We start from the raw sequence: 16,247 nt of genomic DNA, 5'->3' as shown, positions 1-16,247 counted from the left end.
TTTTTTTTTGATTGAACAGCTATCATGATCATAGTTTTTTTTTTTGTTTTTTTCCAGCTGTGTACCTTTGGGAGATTATATTTAGAGATGAGCGAATCGAACCAGGCGAACCGGAATTCGATACGAATTTCAGGAAAAATTCGATTCGCGTCGAATCCGAATATTTGCCTACTTCGGGTGCGCGAATCGGATTTTTCCCGATCAGCCGGCAAAAGTGTCCCTGCAGAGAGCTCCGCTATTTCTGACATTTCTCTGACAGTTCCTTCACATGTACAGCGGTTGAAACATTGTATCTATTAGTTTCCATTTAGGATACAGATGTTTCAACCGCTGTACATGTGAAGAAGCTGTCAGAGAAATGTCAGAAATAGAGGAACTCTGCACATACACTTTTTGCCGGTTTGGAATTCTTATTTTCATCCTACTTCTTCTTCTTCATCCTCATCCTCAGAAGAAGAAGAGGATGAGGATGAGGATGAAGAAGAAGAAGAAGTAGGATGAAAATAAGAATAATTCCAAGCCGGCAAAAAGTGTATCTGCAGAGCTCCTCTATTCTGCAGATACACTTAGAGGAGCTCTGCAGATACACTTAGAGGAGCTCTGCAGATACACTTTTTGCCGGCTTGGAATTAATCTTATTTTCATCCTACTTCTTCTTCTTCTTCTTCTTCTTCCTCATCCTCAGAAGAAGAAGAGGATGAGGATGAAGAAGAAGAAGAAGTAGGATGAAAATAAGAATAATTCCAAGCCGGCAAAAAGTGTATCTGCAGAGCTCCTCTATTCTGCAGATACACTTAGAGGAGCTCTGCAGATACACTTAGAGGAGCTCTGCAGATACACTTTTTGCCGGCTTGGAATTAATCTTATTTTCATCCTACTTCTTCTTCTTCATCCTCAGAAGAAGAAGAAGAGGATGAGGATGAGGATGAAGAAGAAGAAGAAGAAGAAGTAGGATGAAAATAAGAATAATTCCAAGCCGGCAAAAAGTGTATCTGCAGAGCTCCTCTAAGTGTATCTGCAGAATAGAGGAGCTCTGCAGATACACTTTTTGCCGGCTTGGAATTATTCTTATTTTCATCCTACTTCTTCTTCTTCTTCCTCTTCATCCTCATCCTCATCTTCTTCTTCTGAGGATGAGGATGAGGATGAGGAAGAAGAAGAAGAAGTAGGATGAAAATAAGAATAATTCCAAGCCGGCAAAAAGTGTATCTGCAGAGCTCCTCTATTCTGCAGATACACTTAGAGGAGCTCTGCAGATACACTTAGAGGAGCTCTGCAGATACACTTTTTGCCGGCTTGGAATTAATCTTATTTTCATCCTACTTCTTCTTCTTCTTCATCCTCATCCTCATCCTCAGAAGAAGAAGAGGATGAGGATGAGGATGAAGAAGAAGAAGTAGGATGAAAATAAGAATAATTCCAAGCCGGCAAAAAGTGTATCTGCAGAGCTCCTCTATTCTGCAGATACACTTAGAGGAGCTCTGCAGATACACTTTTTGCCGGCTTGGAATTAATCTTATTTTCATCCTACTTCTTCTTCTTCTTCTTCTTCATCCTCATCCTCAGAAGAAGAAGAAGAGGATGAGGATGAAGAAGAAGAAGAAGAAGAAGAAGTAGGATGAAAATAAGAATAATTCCAAGCCGGCAAAAAGTGTATCTGCAGAGCTCCTCTAAGTGTATCTGCAGAGCTCCGCTATTTCTGACAGTTCTGGGACACTCACTCCATACAGCGGTTGAAACATTGTATCTATTTGTTTCCATAAATGGATCCATTTATGGAAACAAATAGATACAATGTTTCAACCGCTGTATGGAGTGAATGTCCCAGAACTGTCAGAAATAGGCTATTTCTGACAGTTCTGGGACACTCACTCCATACAGCGGTTGAAACATTGTATCTATTTGTTTCCATAAATGGATCCATTTATGGAAACAAATAGATACAATGTTTCAACCGCTGTATGGAGTGAATGTCCCAGAACTGTCAGAAATAGGCTATTTCTGACAGTTCTGTGACATTCACTCCATACAGCGGTTGAAACCGCTGTATGGAGTGAATGTCCCAGAACTGTCAGAAATAGCCTATTTCTGACAGTTCTGGGACATTCATTTCACTCCATACAGCGGTTGAAACCACTGTATGGAGTGAATGTCACAGAACTGTCAGAAATAGACAGAAACTGTCACAGAACTGTCCTTCTTCTCATCCTTCTCCTTCTTCTCATCCTTCTCCTTCTTCTCATCCTTCTCATCCTTCTCCTTCTCCTTCTTCTCATCCTTCTCCTTCTTCTCATCCTTCTCCTTCTTCTCATCCTTCTTCTCATCCTTCTCCTTCTCCTTCTTCTCATCCTTCTCCTTCTTCTCATCCTTCTCCTTCTTCTCATCCTTCTCCTTCTCCTTCTTCTCATCCTTCTCCTTCTCCTTCTTCTCATCCTTCTTCTCATCCTTCTCCTTCTTCTCATCCTTCTTCTCATCCTTCTCCTTCTCCTTCTTCTCATCCTTCTTCTCATCCTTCTCCTTCTTCTCATCCTTCTTCTCATCCTTCTCCTTCTTCTCATCCTTCTCCTTCTTCTCATCCTTCTCCTTCTTCTCATCCTTCTCCTTCTCCTTCTTCTCATCCTTCTCCATCTTCTCATCCTTCTCCTTCTCCTTCTTCTCATCCTTCTCCTTCTTCTCATCCTTCTCCTTCTCCTTCTTCTCATCCTTCTCCTTCTCCTTCTTCTCATCCTTCTCCATCTTCTCATCCTTCTCCTTCTCCTTCTTCTCATTCTTCTCATCCTTCTCCTTCTTCTCATCCTTCTCCTTCTTCTCATCCTTCTCCTTCTTCTCATCCTTCTCCTTCTTCTCATCCTTCTCCTTCTTCTCATCCTTCTCCTTCTCCTTCTTCTCATCCTTCTCCTTCTTCTCATCCTTCTCCTTCTCCTTCTTCTCATCCTTCTCCTTCTCCTTCTCCTTCCTCATCTCCAAGGGCATTTAAATTAAAGGTACAGTGTTCTGCACTAATTTAAAGGCTCTCTGAAGCCTAGAAACCCTTTTTATAAGTTAACTTCGTAGCAAATTAATTCACATCGAATCAAATTTCTTCCTGAAATTCGGCGAATCAGCCGAATCGAATTTTTGAATAATTCGCTCATCTCTAATTATATTATACATCCTACCCTGTAGACACAGCAGGAAGTCAAAGGAAATCTCTCTTTATAGTGAGGGAAACCATCAGACTATCATTGGAAGTCTCCCTATTCAAAGATCTCCCCTCTGTTCCTGTTCTGGTAGCAACTTAAAATTTTGGATTCTCCCCCAATTTTAGTCCTGGAGACTATGGTAACCAGAACACATAGAAACACTGGCTATCCCTAGCGTGGACTGACTACCAATAGAAACAAATGGGGTTCTAACCCCTCACTATTCAATCCAAAAATAATTTCAAAAGAAAGTGCTGATGTTCTATACACATAAAGGAGAAGTATTAGCACAAACTGAAAATTATTGCTGAATACCCCAGGGCACCAAGTGCATGTAGCACTTTGTCCTGTTCTGATTTGTACTGTGGTTGCTAAGCTAGTATGGTCAACATTGTCTCCCCTATCCCCCCATCGTTATTAAACCACACTGCTGAGAAGGAAACAAATAAATCATTAGTTCTGAGTGACAGCACACACAGAGGAAAGGTGCAGTGACCGTGCTCGTCACTGGCAGCATTCTCAGACAGATCCTGGAACCTTCTGTGCATTGTAAATGTATACTTTCTATAAAAAAGACCTGTTAGTAATGTTGTTAGTAATGTTGTGGCACTAGGAGAGGACATAAGAAGGGAGACACTGGTGTACAGTGAAGACACTGACACAGCCTCTACTTCCACTGCTGACAACACCAAAGCCTCCATGGAACAGTCTGGGGATGAGTGTCATCATTCACAACATTGTTGTAGCAGGAGCATTCTTGCCATTGACTACCAATGTGAGGGGTATTCTTCCCACTGACCCCCCATTGTATGGCGCCTTCTTCCCACTGACCACCATTTTAAGGATTATTCTTCTCACTGATCACCAATGCAAGGAACATTCTTCCCACCGACCACCATTGTAAGGGACATTATTTCCTCCAATCACCAATCTAAGCAACATTCTTCCCACTGATCACCATTGTAAGGGACATTCATCCCTCTGGCCACCAATGTAAGGTACATTTTTCCACCGACCACCATTGTAACAGACATTCTTTTCTCTGACCACCAATGTAAGGGACATTATTCCCACTGACCACCAACGTAAGGAACATTCTTCTCACTGACCACCATTGGAAGGGTCGTTCTCCCCACTGACCACCATTAGAAGGAACGTTCTTTTCACTAACCGCTAGGGATGAGCTGAGTACTCGGATGCTGAACGTTTAGGACATTCAGCGTGGACAGACACGACAGTTTGTTGTCAATGATTGTTAAGGAATCAATGGGTGCTCGCACCTTGAGGGCCGCTGAGTTTTTTGGTTCCCCCCTAAGCTCTGCACAGACAGGCAACATGCCTTTTACGGCCGAAAAAGACTGAGTTTTTTTTTTTGGTTTGATGGGGGGGGGGGGGGGGGGATGTCTGAGTAAAGATCAATGCTTCTCCCAAGCATATTTGAAGCTATTTACTGTTGACTGTCTTACTACCTCTACTGGAAGTTTATTCCAAGCATAAACTACTCTTTCAGTAAAATAGTACTTTTCTGAGATTAGTTTTGAACTTTCCTCCAGTTAATTCAAGGTCATGTCCCCATGTTCTTAATTTTGGTTTCATGTTGACAATGCTGCCCTCCCAAACCTTATTCACCCTCTTGATGTACTTAAAGGTTTCCCTTCTTTCCTCCAGACTGTACATGTTAAGTTCCTGAAGTCGCTCTTGATATGTTTTATCTCTCAGACCTTTCACCATTTTTGTTACCCATCTTTGGACTTGTTCTATCTAATCAATATCTTTTTGTAAGTGAGGTCTTCAGAACTGGACATAGTATTCCAAATGAGGTCTCTCTAAAGATCTATATAGGGCAATCAGGACCTTCTTCCTCCTGGTGGTGTCCCCTCTAGTGATGCATCCTAGAATTCTATTTGCTTTCCCTACTGCCTGGCCACACTGTTTGCTCATTTTGCAATCGTCTGAAATAAGTACTACCAATCCTTTTCCTCTGTAGTGCTGGCCAAAAGTACCCCCAATGTTGTAGTCTTTCAAGGGAGTATTTTTCCCTAGGTGCATTTTACATTTAGAAACATTGAACTGCAATTTCCACTTCTTTGACCAATCTTCCAGCAATATCAAATAATTTTCTATATTACAGACACCTCCAGGGATATTAACCCTATTACACACCTTTGTGTCATTAGCAAAAAGACATACCTTCCCCAACAAACCTTTAGTTATATCACTTACATATAGATGAAATAGAACAGGACCTAGTACAGAGCCTTGTGGTACACCACTAGTGACTGTTCTCTGTTCCGAGTGAACACCAGTTACAACAACACTCTGGTATCTATCTTTTAGCTAGCTGCATATCCACTGAACCACCCAACGGCTAAGTCCTAGCTTGTACAACTTATGTATTAGATCATTATATGGAATTGCATCAAATGCCCTGCTGAAATCAAGATATGCTATGTCCTCTGCACCACCCTGGTCAAAAACATTGGTAATATAGTCAAAAAACCCAATCAGATGAGTCTGACATGATCTGCCCTCGGTAAAGCCACTGTCACGGGCTGGGTCAGGTTCAGAGACCAGTTGCTATAGCAGTGTTAAGGCTTACCTGAAACCAGCAGGATAGGTACACAGGCAGGTCACCCTGGAAATGACACAGACTCACCTGAGGTGTGGAGTCTAAGCACTAACCGGTTTTCACCAGAGCTCCTAATGGTGGAGATGGATTTGGCTGCGTGTTAGTACCAGGTTGCAGATCTCAGGATCACCCCACCAGGGAATGAGCAAGCCGGAATCCAATAGCAGATCGAACAGGTTAGGGATCAAGTAGAAGCAGAGTCAGTCAACAAGCCAAGGGGCGTTCACAAACAGTAGTAAGTGAGGATGAGGCAGAATCATAGTCCAGGAACAAGCCAAAGGCAGGTAGCGAAGGTATAGACGGCAGCAGGAGAGACAAGCGGGATATTGGCTGGAGAATGCACAATAATCTAGCAAACAGGAAATGCAGAGACATGGCTTTTATCAGGAAGTTCATGGGAGGATCAAGGGGTTCAAGGTTCAAGATAAACAAGGTCAAGGTAGGATCAACCAAATAATTGTCAAGGGAGCTGTCCAGCATTCCAGGTGGCTCAGCAAGAAGAAACATTGGCTCTCACCGCAGAAGGCCCAGGTTCGAAGCCAGGCTCTGACAGCCACACTGCTTTGGATCCAACAAGTTATGTGTTTTAAGTGATCAATGATCCCTCTTTTCAGGAGTAATTCCATTAACTTGACTACAACTAATATTAAACTCAATTGCCAGCTTCTACGTTGCTACCCTTCTTGCAGATAGGTACAATATTAGCTGTCCGCTGATCATGGGGCACTTTTCCTATTTAGAAGAGATTGATTAAAAAGATCAGTTGATGGTCCAACAACTACACCTTGAAGTTCTCTTAGATCAGGTCCCATTGCTTTATTATTTTTTAACGGAGCCAGTTCCTCTGCTACCTCTGTCTCCATAAATCCTAAAAATTAACCATTACTAGACCCACTATGATTTCCCAATGTGCGTATTATTGTTAGTATATTTTATTTCTGAGAAGACTGAACAAAAGTAATTTTTTAAGTGGTGTGCTACATCCAGGTCTCCCTTAGCATAAGCATTGTGCCCAGTTTTCATTTTAGTGATCTCATCGTATTTTTTCTTTCTACCACTAATGTACATAAAAATGGTGTCATCTCCTTTCTTAATAGACTTAAAATTTCCTCATCTTCTGTGCTTTGGCAGCACTGATAATGTTCTCTTCTCTGTCAGCTACACCTCCAGTTTTCTTGAATCTCTTATATGCTGATTTTTGTTTTCCCTTTACTATCCTACTTATCTCCTTAGTGAACCATATTGTTTTTTCTTCCATTTATTCTGACTAACTTGCCTGACATTGCCTCCTGGATGGTAGACTTTAACAGTACCCACTTACTCCTTACTACTTACTTACTCCTGTTGTTTTACTCCAGCCTTTCAACTAATGTTTTCGAAATTCACCCATTTCAGCAAAATTTGTCTTTTTGAAATCCAAAACTTTTGTTTTTGTATATGATTTTTCAGTTCCCCTTTTTAATATCAAAACAAAGACATGATGATCACTAGAACCCACATTTTCTCCCACCTCAACACCAGACAGTCAGTCACCATTTGTCAGTACTAAGTCTGTAATATGATCGCCTTGGGTTGGACTTTTTACTGTTTTAGAGAAAGCCCATTCAGTGCTTCCATTACATCCCTGCTCCTGCTTGTAATAGCAGTTTGAAAACTGAAGTTAATGTCAGGCACGTTGAAGTCACCCATAATGAAAACCTCCCCCTTCATTGCCATTTGAGTTCTCATCAATCAAGAAGTTATAATCTTCAGTCTCTCCTGGGGGTCTGTATATTACACCAATTCTAAGGGAAAGAACTCTTTGGTTTGAAGGCAGACCGGGAGGGTTGCGAGCATTTCATTTGTTTTTTGAATTAATGTTAGCCTTATGCTATTTTTGACATATATGGCTCTCCACCTCCTTTCTTCCCTACTCTGTCTTTTCTGTATAGTGTATACCCTAGTATAGTTATTGCCCAGTCATTTGAATCCTTGAACCACGTCTCTGTAATTGCAACAGGGTCCACGTTGTCCCTTGACATAAGAGCTGTCAGCTCACAAGGTTTGTTGCCTAAACTACAAGCATTACTGCACATCACATGACAAACACTGCTATCTACTGCTTTATTTTTACCACCAGAAACTTTAACTGAAGTGACCCCATCAGCCCAGTCCTTAGCAACACAATCCCTCATATTTGTTTCAACCTTCTGGGAACAGAATTGCTCCTCAACAATTACATCTCTGACCCATTTCTGAGTTTAAATGCATGTCCAAAAAACTCCTAAATTCCATACTAAGAAGCTCAGGACCCTTGTGTAAAGGGGATGCAGACCATCTCTTTTGTACAGTTCAATGTCAGACCACCTGATAGCATCATGAATAACGAAACCAAAACCTTTAGCTTTGCACCATTCCTTTAACCAAACATTGAACTCTGCTATACAAAGTATTTTCTCTTGTCCATTATGCACAGGTAAGACCTCCGAAAATGTAACAGTACAGCTTAACTGTTTAAGATCCTGTCCCAAATGCTGAAAATCCTTCTGTACAGAACACACATCAGTCTGGGACAAATAATCTGTGCCAAAGTGCACGACAACATCAATATTGCACTCTTCACTAGCTTTTTTTGACAATTTTTAAAATACAAATTGTGATATAAATTCGGTGTCCAAGATAAATCAAATAAATAGTGATAAAACCCTATATGACACTCCAAAGTCCCACTTTCACCCTTGAAAGTCCAAAAATTATATATATTAACCTTTTAGTGTCAGTGAAAAATTATATAAAAAAAGTCCAAAAAATTATTCTTCCATATTCTGCTTCATCATCCCCGTGTATTTTCAAATAAACGTATACCTCAAAAGGAAAAGAAAACTAAAATAGTGTGTTGCCCTCAAATATATAATCCACAAAAATAATATTTACAAACGTGCAAATATGAAAAAGATACAAAATTGTGAACAATACATGAATCGTGAAAAAACTCTGTGTACACTCTATATACACATATGTGAACACTCTGTGAACACTTCTAAGTGACTGAATTGCATACAATTACCCTAAATCAAATATCAGAAAGCCTTTAGAGTAGCACCCTGGACTCTCACTCCAGTGTAGGTATGACTCCCAGGATTGGATTCCACGCTTCAATCAGATTATAAATTCTGCTCATTCATTATTTCCTTATATCCTTGTGTGTCATTCATAGATAGAGAAAAGAAACCCACATAGTGTAATATGCTTAAAAGAGATCTAGTACATTTATTATTATTGCTTACAATTAGGTTTCCATCAATCAAAAAAAAATTCCCATGTCCCAGCCACAAGCAGCTTCCTGAAACGCTGAAGTGCTGAATACCCTCAACAAAGATGGCCGGTTCCTGTGTAGCGTCCAACGTCACGTCCCTTGACGCGTTTCATCACTTCCAGACTTCCTCATAAGGGATCCCTTATTTAACGGCATCATCACATCTGAACCAGGCCTTGTGATCCTAAACTTGGGGATTGATAATTTCCCTACATTCTGTTGCTCAGTGGTGATCCACATCCTACTAGCAGCTAGATTACTCATAGTTAAAAACTGGAAATCTTACCAAACCTTTCTAGTGTATTAGAGATTATACGTATAAATTATCTTTATGAATCATTGGTTGCTAACAAACGAGGTACCAGAAAGTTAATTGAACACCACTGGAAGATCTGGAATGACTACTCCCAATTTAAGTCTATGGTTGGATTGAACCCTACATAATCCACATACAGATGTATTACCTATATTGAATTTAAATATACCAAGTACTCATGGCAGACCTTTTGCACAACTGTTTGCACAATTGTTTATTTAATTGTTCTTCCTTTCTCTATTTGTATTGTCTAATATGGCAGTACACTTTACTCATGGAATACGCTTATTCATGTAAAATATGGTATTCATGATCATATGGCTGAACAGTTATAAGATTGTAAAGAAGTCAAAACTGTGTATTCCTAATATTATTGTTTATTCTTTTTCCTCTTTTACCCTATATACAATTCTATATACAATTCTGGAATCTCTGTATTTCTGTGCGATAGTATGAACTGTCTCTGTACTGTATATTCTGTAAAAATAATAAAGATTTAATATGAAAAAAAAAAAAATTAACAAATATCAGCTACAGTCTTAGTAATGAGCATAGAGTCCCCTTTGGTGAACCTTCTCAGACCTCAGATGAAACTCTGCTCATCCACCCGGCCGTCTTGAGGATGTCCCTGAGCAAGGAATTCCAAGAGCTACAATAAAGTAGTCCCAGTGAGAACTAGTTGGGTATTGCACCTGACTGCCCTCGCCTCTTTTTAACCCAGGGAGTGTAGAAGTACTCACACTGTCCTTTTCCTGTAGCTTAATGGGTTGATGCTGCGTTCAGGCATTACGCTAGGCCGGCTCCTTCCTGGCTGTCCTTCCTAGTAGACTGTAGGACAGTGGAGGTCCTTCTGTCCAACTTTAGCCTGTAGGTAGTCCCCCTCTGCTGGGGCCCCTCCCAGGCTCCACATACCAACACCTTCCTTCACTCCATCTTCCACTCTACTACAAAAACAACCCTGCTGCTCAGGCTCTCCCCCATTTAAGGGTTTTCCTAACCACCATGCCAGGCCTCCTGCCTGAGGATTGGCTAAGTTCCCTGCATGCAAATCCAGGCCTCTTCCCCTTCTCCGCCCCTCTTCTAGAAAGTACCAGAGCTTTCTAGAAGGGTGGGAGGGCTCCAGAAGCCCTGACCTGTAGAGCCTCCCAGCGTGACCTGAGGTAACCTCACTGCCTCACTTCCTGGCTGACTCATCCCTAGGCTTCTAGCAAGCCTCTGACTCACAGACAAAAATCCTACCTAAACTAGAGGGCGCTACACCAACAACTGACATAACCTACCCATATATGTAAGCAAAGGAGGGGATAGGGGGTGACATCACTGACTAAATAGGGCCACATAGCCCCTTCCCATATACTGCTGATGACAGGTGTGGGAGGATGTGGAAGTACATCGTGGGGCATTTTTAAAAAATGTATTTTTAATAAAGGACTTGTGTGATGGAACGCTTGTCACCCCAATTGCGTGATTCCATCAGAGACTTGCTTCTTTGCTGCTGGGACACAGGACCAAGGTATTATAGCTGGGCATTAATGTAAAAAAGATCCTCCTGAATTAAATGAAGCCCTAACCCTAAAGCTGCTAACACTAACCTTATACCCAATAAGTGTAAGTGGCAAATGATATACACAGTGTAGCGCTAAAAAAAAAACTCATAAAATTATACTACCAAAAATCAAATAAAATGCAAAAAACAAAAATATATAAGTGATAAGCTTAAGTGCACAACACTCAACACTCAATTGGGGGACTCACACTGTTTTTTTTTCGCATGGCTCTTCCTTAAAATTCATACCAGACCTAAAGTGGCTGTTATGAATTGTGGGGATCACCCATATTTATGCATTCAGTATTTATTAACGATTTACCTGTTTACAAAAACAGGTATACTGGATTAAAGTCACAAATAGGAAAAAATAAAATGAAAATACACAAAAAAATGTTATTCAGGCCACCCATGGGGTTGAGTTTAATCAATCAGAGTTCCTTGAATGAGGGTATGAATCTGGAGAGCATGCAACACTTGTCTAGGACATAGTGTATGAATCGAGTTTCAACATGAAATATGCCACAGCAAAATAATAATCACAGGCTAGAGTCCCCTGTAATCTAAATGTAATATGTGGGTCTAGGCCTAGAGAATAAAAGGAAGTAAGAATTTGGGAGGGGGGGGAAGGACTGCAAAAAAAAGGGGCAGGAAATTAATCTCACCCTTCTCCTGAACCCAACGCCAGAAAAAGGGGATCCTATGGAACCACCTGGGGGTATATCTCCCTGTATATCTCTGTGCAGGAAGACAACAAATTGCCCATCTACACTTTTGGGAGTCCCCTATTAACATGTATACCAGACCATCATCTAGAATAAGGGTCTGGAATTGAATTCCCAACCATTTTGTTTACAAATAATGCAAAGAGGTTTTGAGCTATCATTTTGCCACCAATTTAAACACATTTTTTACATTTGTAAATGTTAGCAGTAAGTTGTATAATTGTACACTTCACAGGCAGGGACAATGTATCCCCCAGGCATGTTTAATGGAGTTTTGTATTTTTATAATTTAATTTTGAGTATTACTATAATAGCTGTCCCCACAAAATTTAATTTCTTTTTTTTTTTCCTTTGGTACATGTCCACCAGGTCGGTACCCAGCCCTCCATGCCATTTGATAATCCCTTGCCTTTTAGTACAAAAAATTGCCAAACCTGTTTTTAACATTTGGTTCCTATTGACTTCAATGTGGTTCAATTTTGTCACCTGAACTTTAGTAATGTTCCCCAAACCCTGCTTGAACTGAACCAAGGTACTTTCAGCTCATCATTACTGATCACCAATGAAAGAAGCATTTTTCAACCACCAATATGAGCATTCTTTCCACTGACCAGCAACATAAAGGACATTCTATTCTTCCCACTGATTACCAATGTAAAGGACCTTCTTCCCAATGACCACCAGTGTAAGGGGGACGTTCTTCCCACTGACCACCATTGTAAGTAGCATTCTTCTCACTGACCACCAATGTAGAGACGTTCTTCTCAATGGCCACCAATGTAAGGGAACCTTCTTCCCACTGACCACCAATGTAGGGACATTCTTCTCACTGACCACAGATTTAAGGAGGACATTCTTTCCACTTTACCCCTATGAATTGGATTTAGCAGTGGTTCCCAGAGACCTGGAAATTATTCCATAGTTCCTAAAGGGTTAGAAGTTTGAGAAAGGCTGGCTTAGACCATTTTGCACACTCCATGTTTTCATGTCTAGTGCATTGTGCATAAGGAAGCACTTTAGTGTATGCATGCTATACTCAAAATTCTTCGTTTCAATCAGCCCTGTGTAATTAAATGTACAATTGAAAAACACAGCAGCCTTTTATGATAGATTTTGCTCTCTAAAAAAAATTAAAGAATCAGAAGATATGTTTGGATCTATGGTGAATGTATAGGCAGCTATAAAGAGTCTCTAAAAGAAGTTTGGCGTGTCGGGTTGTTTTTTTTTCAACAATTTTTTAATTAAAAATTTGCAAGTTACAAAAAAAGTGACTGAATGCAAGGGTATTTGAAAAAATTGACATTGACAACTATCCTAATGCTGATTCCAACATTGGGTGGAAACTATGCGGTCTCAGGTGACTCAAGGCGTCATGCGGCCACTCACTGAAGTTGGATGAGAAACGGTTTACCCATTAAACTGTGCAAGGGGTTCTTTACTGTCAGAGTGGTAAGAATGTGGAAGTCCCTTCCACAATCAGTGATTTCAGTGGGAAGTGTTGCTGATTTCAAAGAATTTTAAGATGAGCATTGAACACTTTTATTGAACACAATATACAGGGATGTGGGAACTGGTAGAGACATAAACACACACCACATACACACATAGGTTGTACTGTATGGATTAGTGTCTTTATTCAACCTTACCAACTATGAAACGGGGGGTGCAGTCAGAGCCGGGACAAGAGGTGGGCAGGAGGGACAGCCACCCAGGGTGCAGCTGTAGGGGACAGTGCCCCCACACCACACACAAGCTACAGATCAGTGGCTAGTGAAAAGGGGCCATAGTTTCATGTCTGCGCTGACAGCTACTGCTGTCACACCATGCTCCAACATACCACCATATCTGCCCACAGCTGACACAATAACACACTGCATGTGCAGCTGCCTTCTACCCACAATAAAGCAGGTGATTGGCCATGCAGAGGAAGTGAACACGCTATGCCAACCATTGGCAGTTAGAGCAAGGGGGGCAAAGGACGGGTGCAAGGTGGTACGGGTATGGCATTGCATAGAAGGGGGGTGCAGCTCTGGACATTGGACGAACCTGTCCTTGTACTGGGTGCAGTTATGTGCTACAGATGGTACAGTACACAATTGAATTGTGCCCACCATAGACAACATGCATATGTCCAATATGCCCAGATACAATCGTGGGGGGGGGGGGGTGCAGCTAGTAAGACCAGGCAGACCACCCAGTTGCCATGCCAAACTGCCAAGTCAATGCTATCCCAAAAAACACAATGGAGCATGAAAGTTCCACCAGAGGTTGCTGGGGGTTCCTGGAGCAATGTGCAGCTTCTTCCTTTCAGATGGGTAACCAATGATTTTTTTGTTGTTATCTGTAAGGGGGGATTCTTCCTAACAGCCACAATTGTAGGGAGCATTCTGAGCTCCATATGTAGTAATAATTGGCAGGGGATCCCTGAGCCCAGAAAGTGATTTCAAGGGTTCCTTCATGTTAAAAAAAAAAGTGGAGAAAAGCTGCAATAGATGACAAACAGAGACAAGGGGTTTATTTTTATGGAGATGTATTAATAAATATGAACATTGTACTGGGGACAAAGATCAGTAGGAGATAGAATGGACTGGAGGAGGTAGAAGGACAGGGGGGGTCCTAGTGACACTTGATCCAAGATGTCACCCCACCTTCTTGCTGCAGCATCTCCTCCCTTCTGATGCTCTTTCCTCCTGTATTCTGGTCAGCTGATAAGTGCTCCATCCTCTCCCCCTCCTCTTCACCATCATCATCATCAGCAGCAGCAGCAGCAGATCCTGCTCCCTCCTCCCTCAGCTCTCTCCACCCCATCCCCTGCAGTCAGCTGACAGCAGCCCTCCTCTCCCCTCTCCTCTCCGATCTCCTCTCTGCACAGCACCTGGATCGGATTTAGCGCTTGGACCGGGTCAGGATGGCACCCAGCGGGCTCAAGGCGGTGGTGGGAGAAAGTAAGCTGAATATTGGGGGTGCAGGGGAGGTGGGGGGCCCCGATATCTTGTTATTGTCATGTCTATGTCTGTTGATCAGACCCCTCCCTGGCTGCTGCGGATGTGTAGCTGCATCATGCACCACATCCATCCCTGTCCTCTGTGCCATCAGTCCCTTGTGTTGTCAGTCCTTGGACGATGTCAGTCCTGACCCCTGCATTGGACGGCTGCTACCCCATCCACTCTGCATGTTCCCCAAAATCAGGCCAGATGAGCTCCCCATAGGATACTGCAACATCAATCATCTCTGTCATCCTAACTCCTCCCTCTACACTCACCCCATCCCTCCTCTCCATCCCTCCATCTTCCTCTGCAACCCACCTGTCTACTATAGCCGGGAATGCTTTATTCCAGGACCAGCTATAGAGATCCTATGTAGTAGCAGCTTCCAGTGACATACTGGCATCATGAATCATTCCCCTCCTAGGCTCCACCTTCCCCCATCATCTCCTTCTTTGTAGAAGCATCTCCCCATTCTATTCCTCTATCCCTAGCTGTATCAATGAACCCTCCAATGCTTTCCCTCCATGTATTTGTATTAATATCTCCTGATACCTAGATCCATATACCCTCCTATTTTATCCCCCCTATAACTGGATCCATATACCCTCCTATTTTATCCCCCCTGTAACTGGATCCATATACCCTCCTTTTCTATCCCCCCTATAACTGGATCCATATGCCCTCCTATTGTATCCCCCCTATAACTGGATCCATATGCCCTCCTATTGTATCCCCCCTATAACTGGATCCATATGCCCTTCTATTGTATCCCCCTATAACTGGATCCATATGCCCTCCTATTGTATCCCCCTATAACTGTATCCATATACCCTCCTATTGTATCCCCCTATAACTGTATCCATATGCCCTCCTATTGTATCCCCCTATAACTGTATCCATATACCCTCCTATTGTATCCCCCCTATAACTGTATCCATATACCCTCCTATTGTATCCCCTCTATAACTGTATCCATATACCCTCCTATTGTATCCTCCCTATAACTGTATCCATATACCCTCCTATTGTATCCTCCCTATAACTGTATCCATATACCCTCCTATTGTATCCTCCCTATAACTGTATCCATATACCCTCCTATTGTATCCCCCCTATAACTGTATCCATATACCCTCCTATTGTATCCCCTCTATAACTGTATCCATATACCCTCCTATTGTATCCCCCTATAACTGAATCCATATGCCCTCCTATTGTATCCCCCTATAACTGTATCCATATACCCTCCTATTGTATCCCCCCTATAACTGTATCCATATACCCTCCTATTGTATCCCCTCTATAACTGTATCCATATACCCTCCTATTGTATCCTCCCTATAACTGGATCCATATACTCTCCTATTGTATCCCCCCTATAACTGGATCCATATACCCTCCTATTGTATCCCCACATAACTGGATCCATATACCCTCCTATTGTATCCATCCTTGTAACTGTATCATTTAACCCTCCAATTCTTTGCCTCCCTGTAGTTGTATCAATAGCTCTTTAAAACTGTATCAATATACTCCTATTTCATCCATCCTTAAAACTGTATCAACA

The 16,247-nt window shown here is 41.8% G+C and overlaps 1 protein-coding gene across 2 annotated transcripts in view; it reads left to right on the top strand.

Moving 5' to 3' along the window:
• Nucleotides 1-14,459: 14,459 nt before the first annotated feature.
• STXBP1 (syntaxin binding protein 1) overlaps nucleotides 14,460-16,247 on the top strand; it is an 81,067-nt gene continuing 79,279 nt past the window's right edge. The window contains exon 1 of one of the 2 annotated variants that reach the window (XM_089656393.1): nucleotides 14,460-14,638. In XM_089656393.1, coding sequence (XP_089512519.1) covers nucleotides 14,602-14,638 — 37 coding nt within the window. In that variant the 5' untranslated portion in view covers nucleotides 14,460-14,601. The remainder of the gene's footprint in view (nucleotides 14,639-16,247) is intronic. The other variant, XM_089656391.1, reaches the window with a different exon arrangement.

The sequence above is a fragment of the Staurois parvus genome, unplaced genomic scaffold (genome assembly GCF_062004578.1).
Source record: "Staurois parvus isolate SC_StPar_1 unplaced genomic scaffold, SC_StPar_1.0 ptg000902l, whole genome shotgun sequence".
Lineage (NCBI taxonomy): Eukaryota > Metazoa > Chordata > Amphibia > Anura > Ranidae > Staurois > Staurois parvus.
The sequence above is the reverse complement of the archived record's forward strand: the minus strand, read 5'-3'. Positions and strand labels throughout refer to the sequence as shown.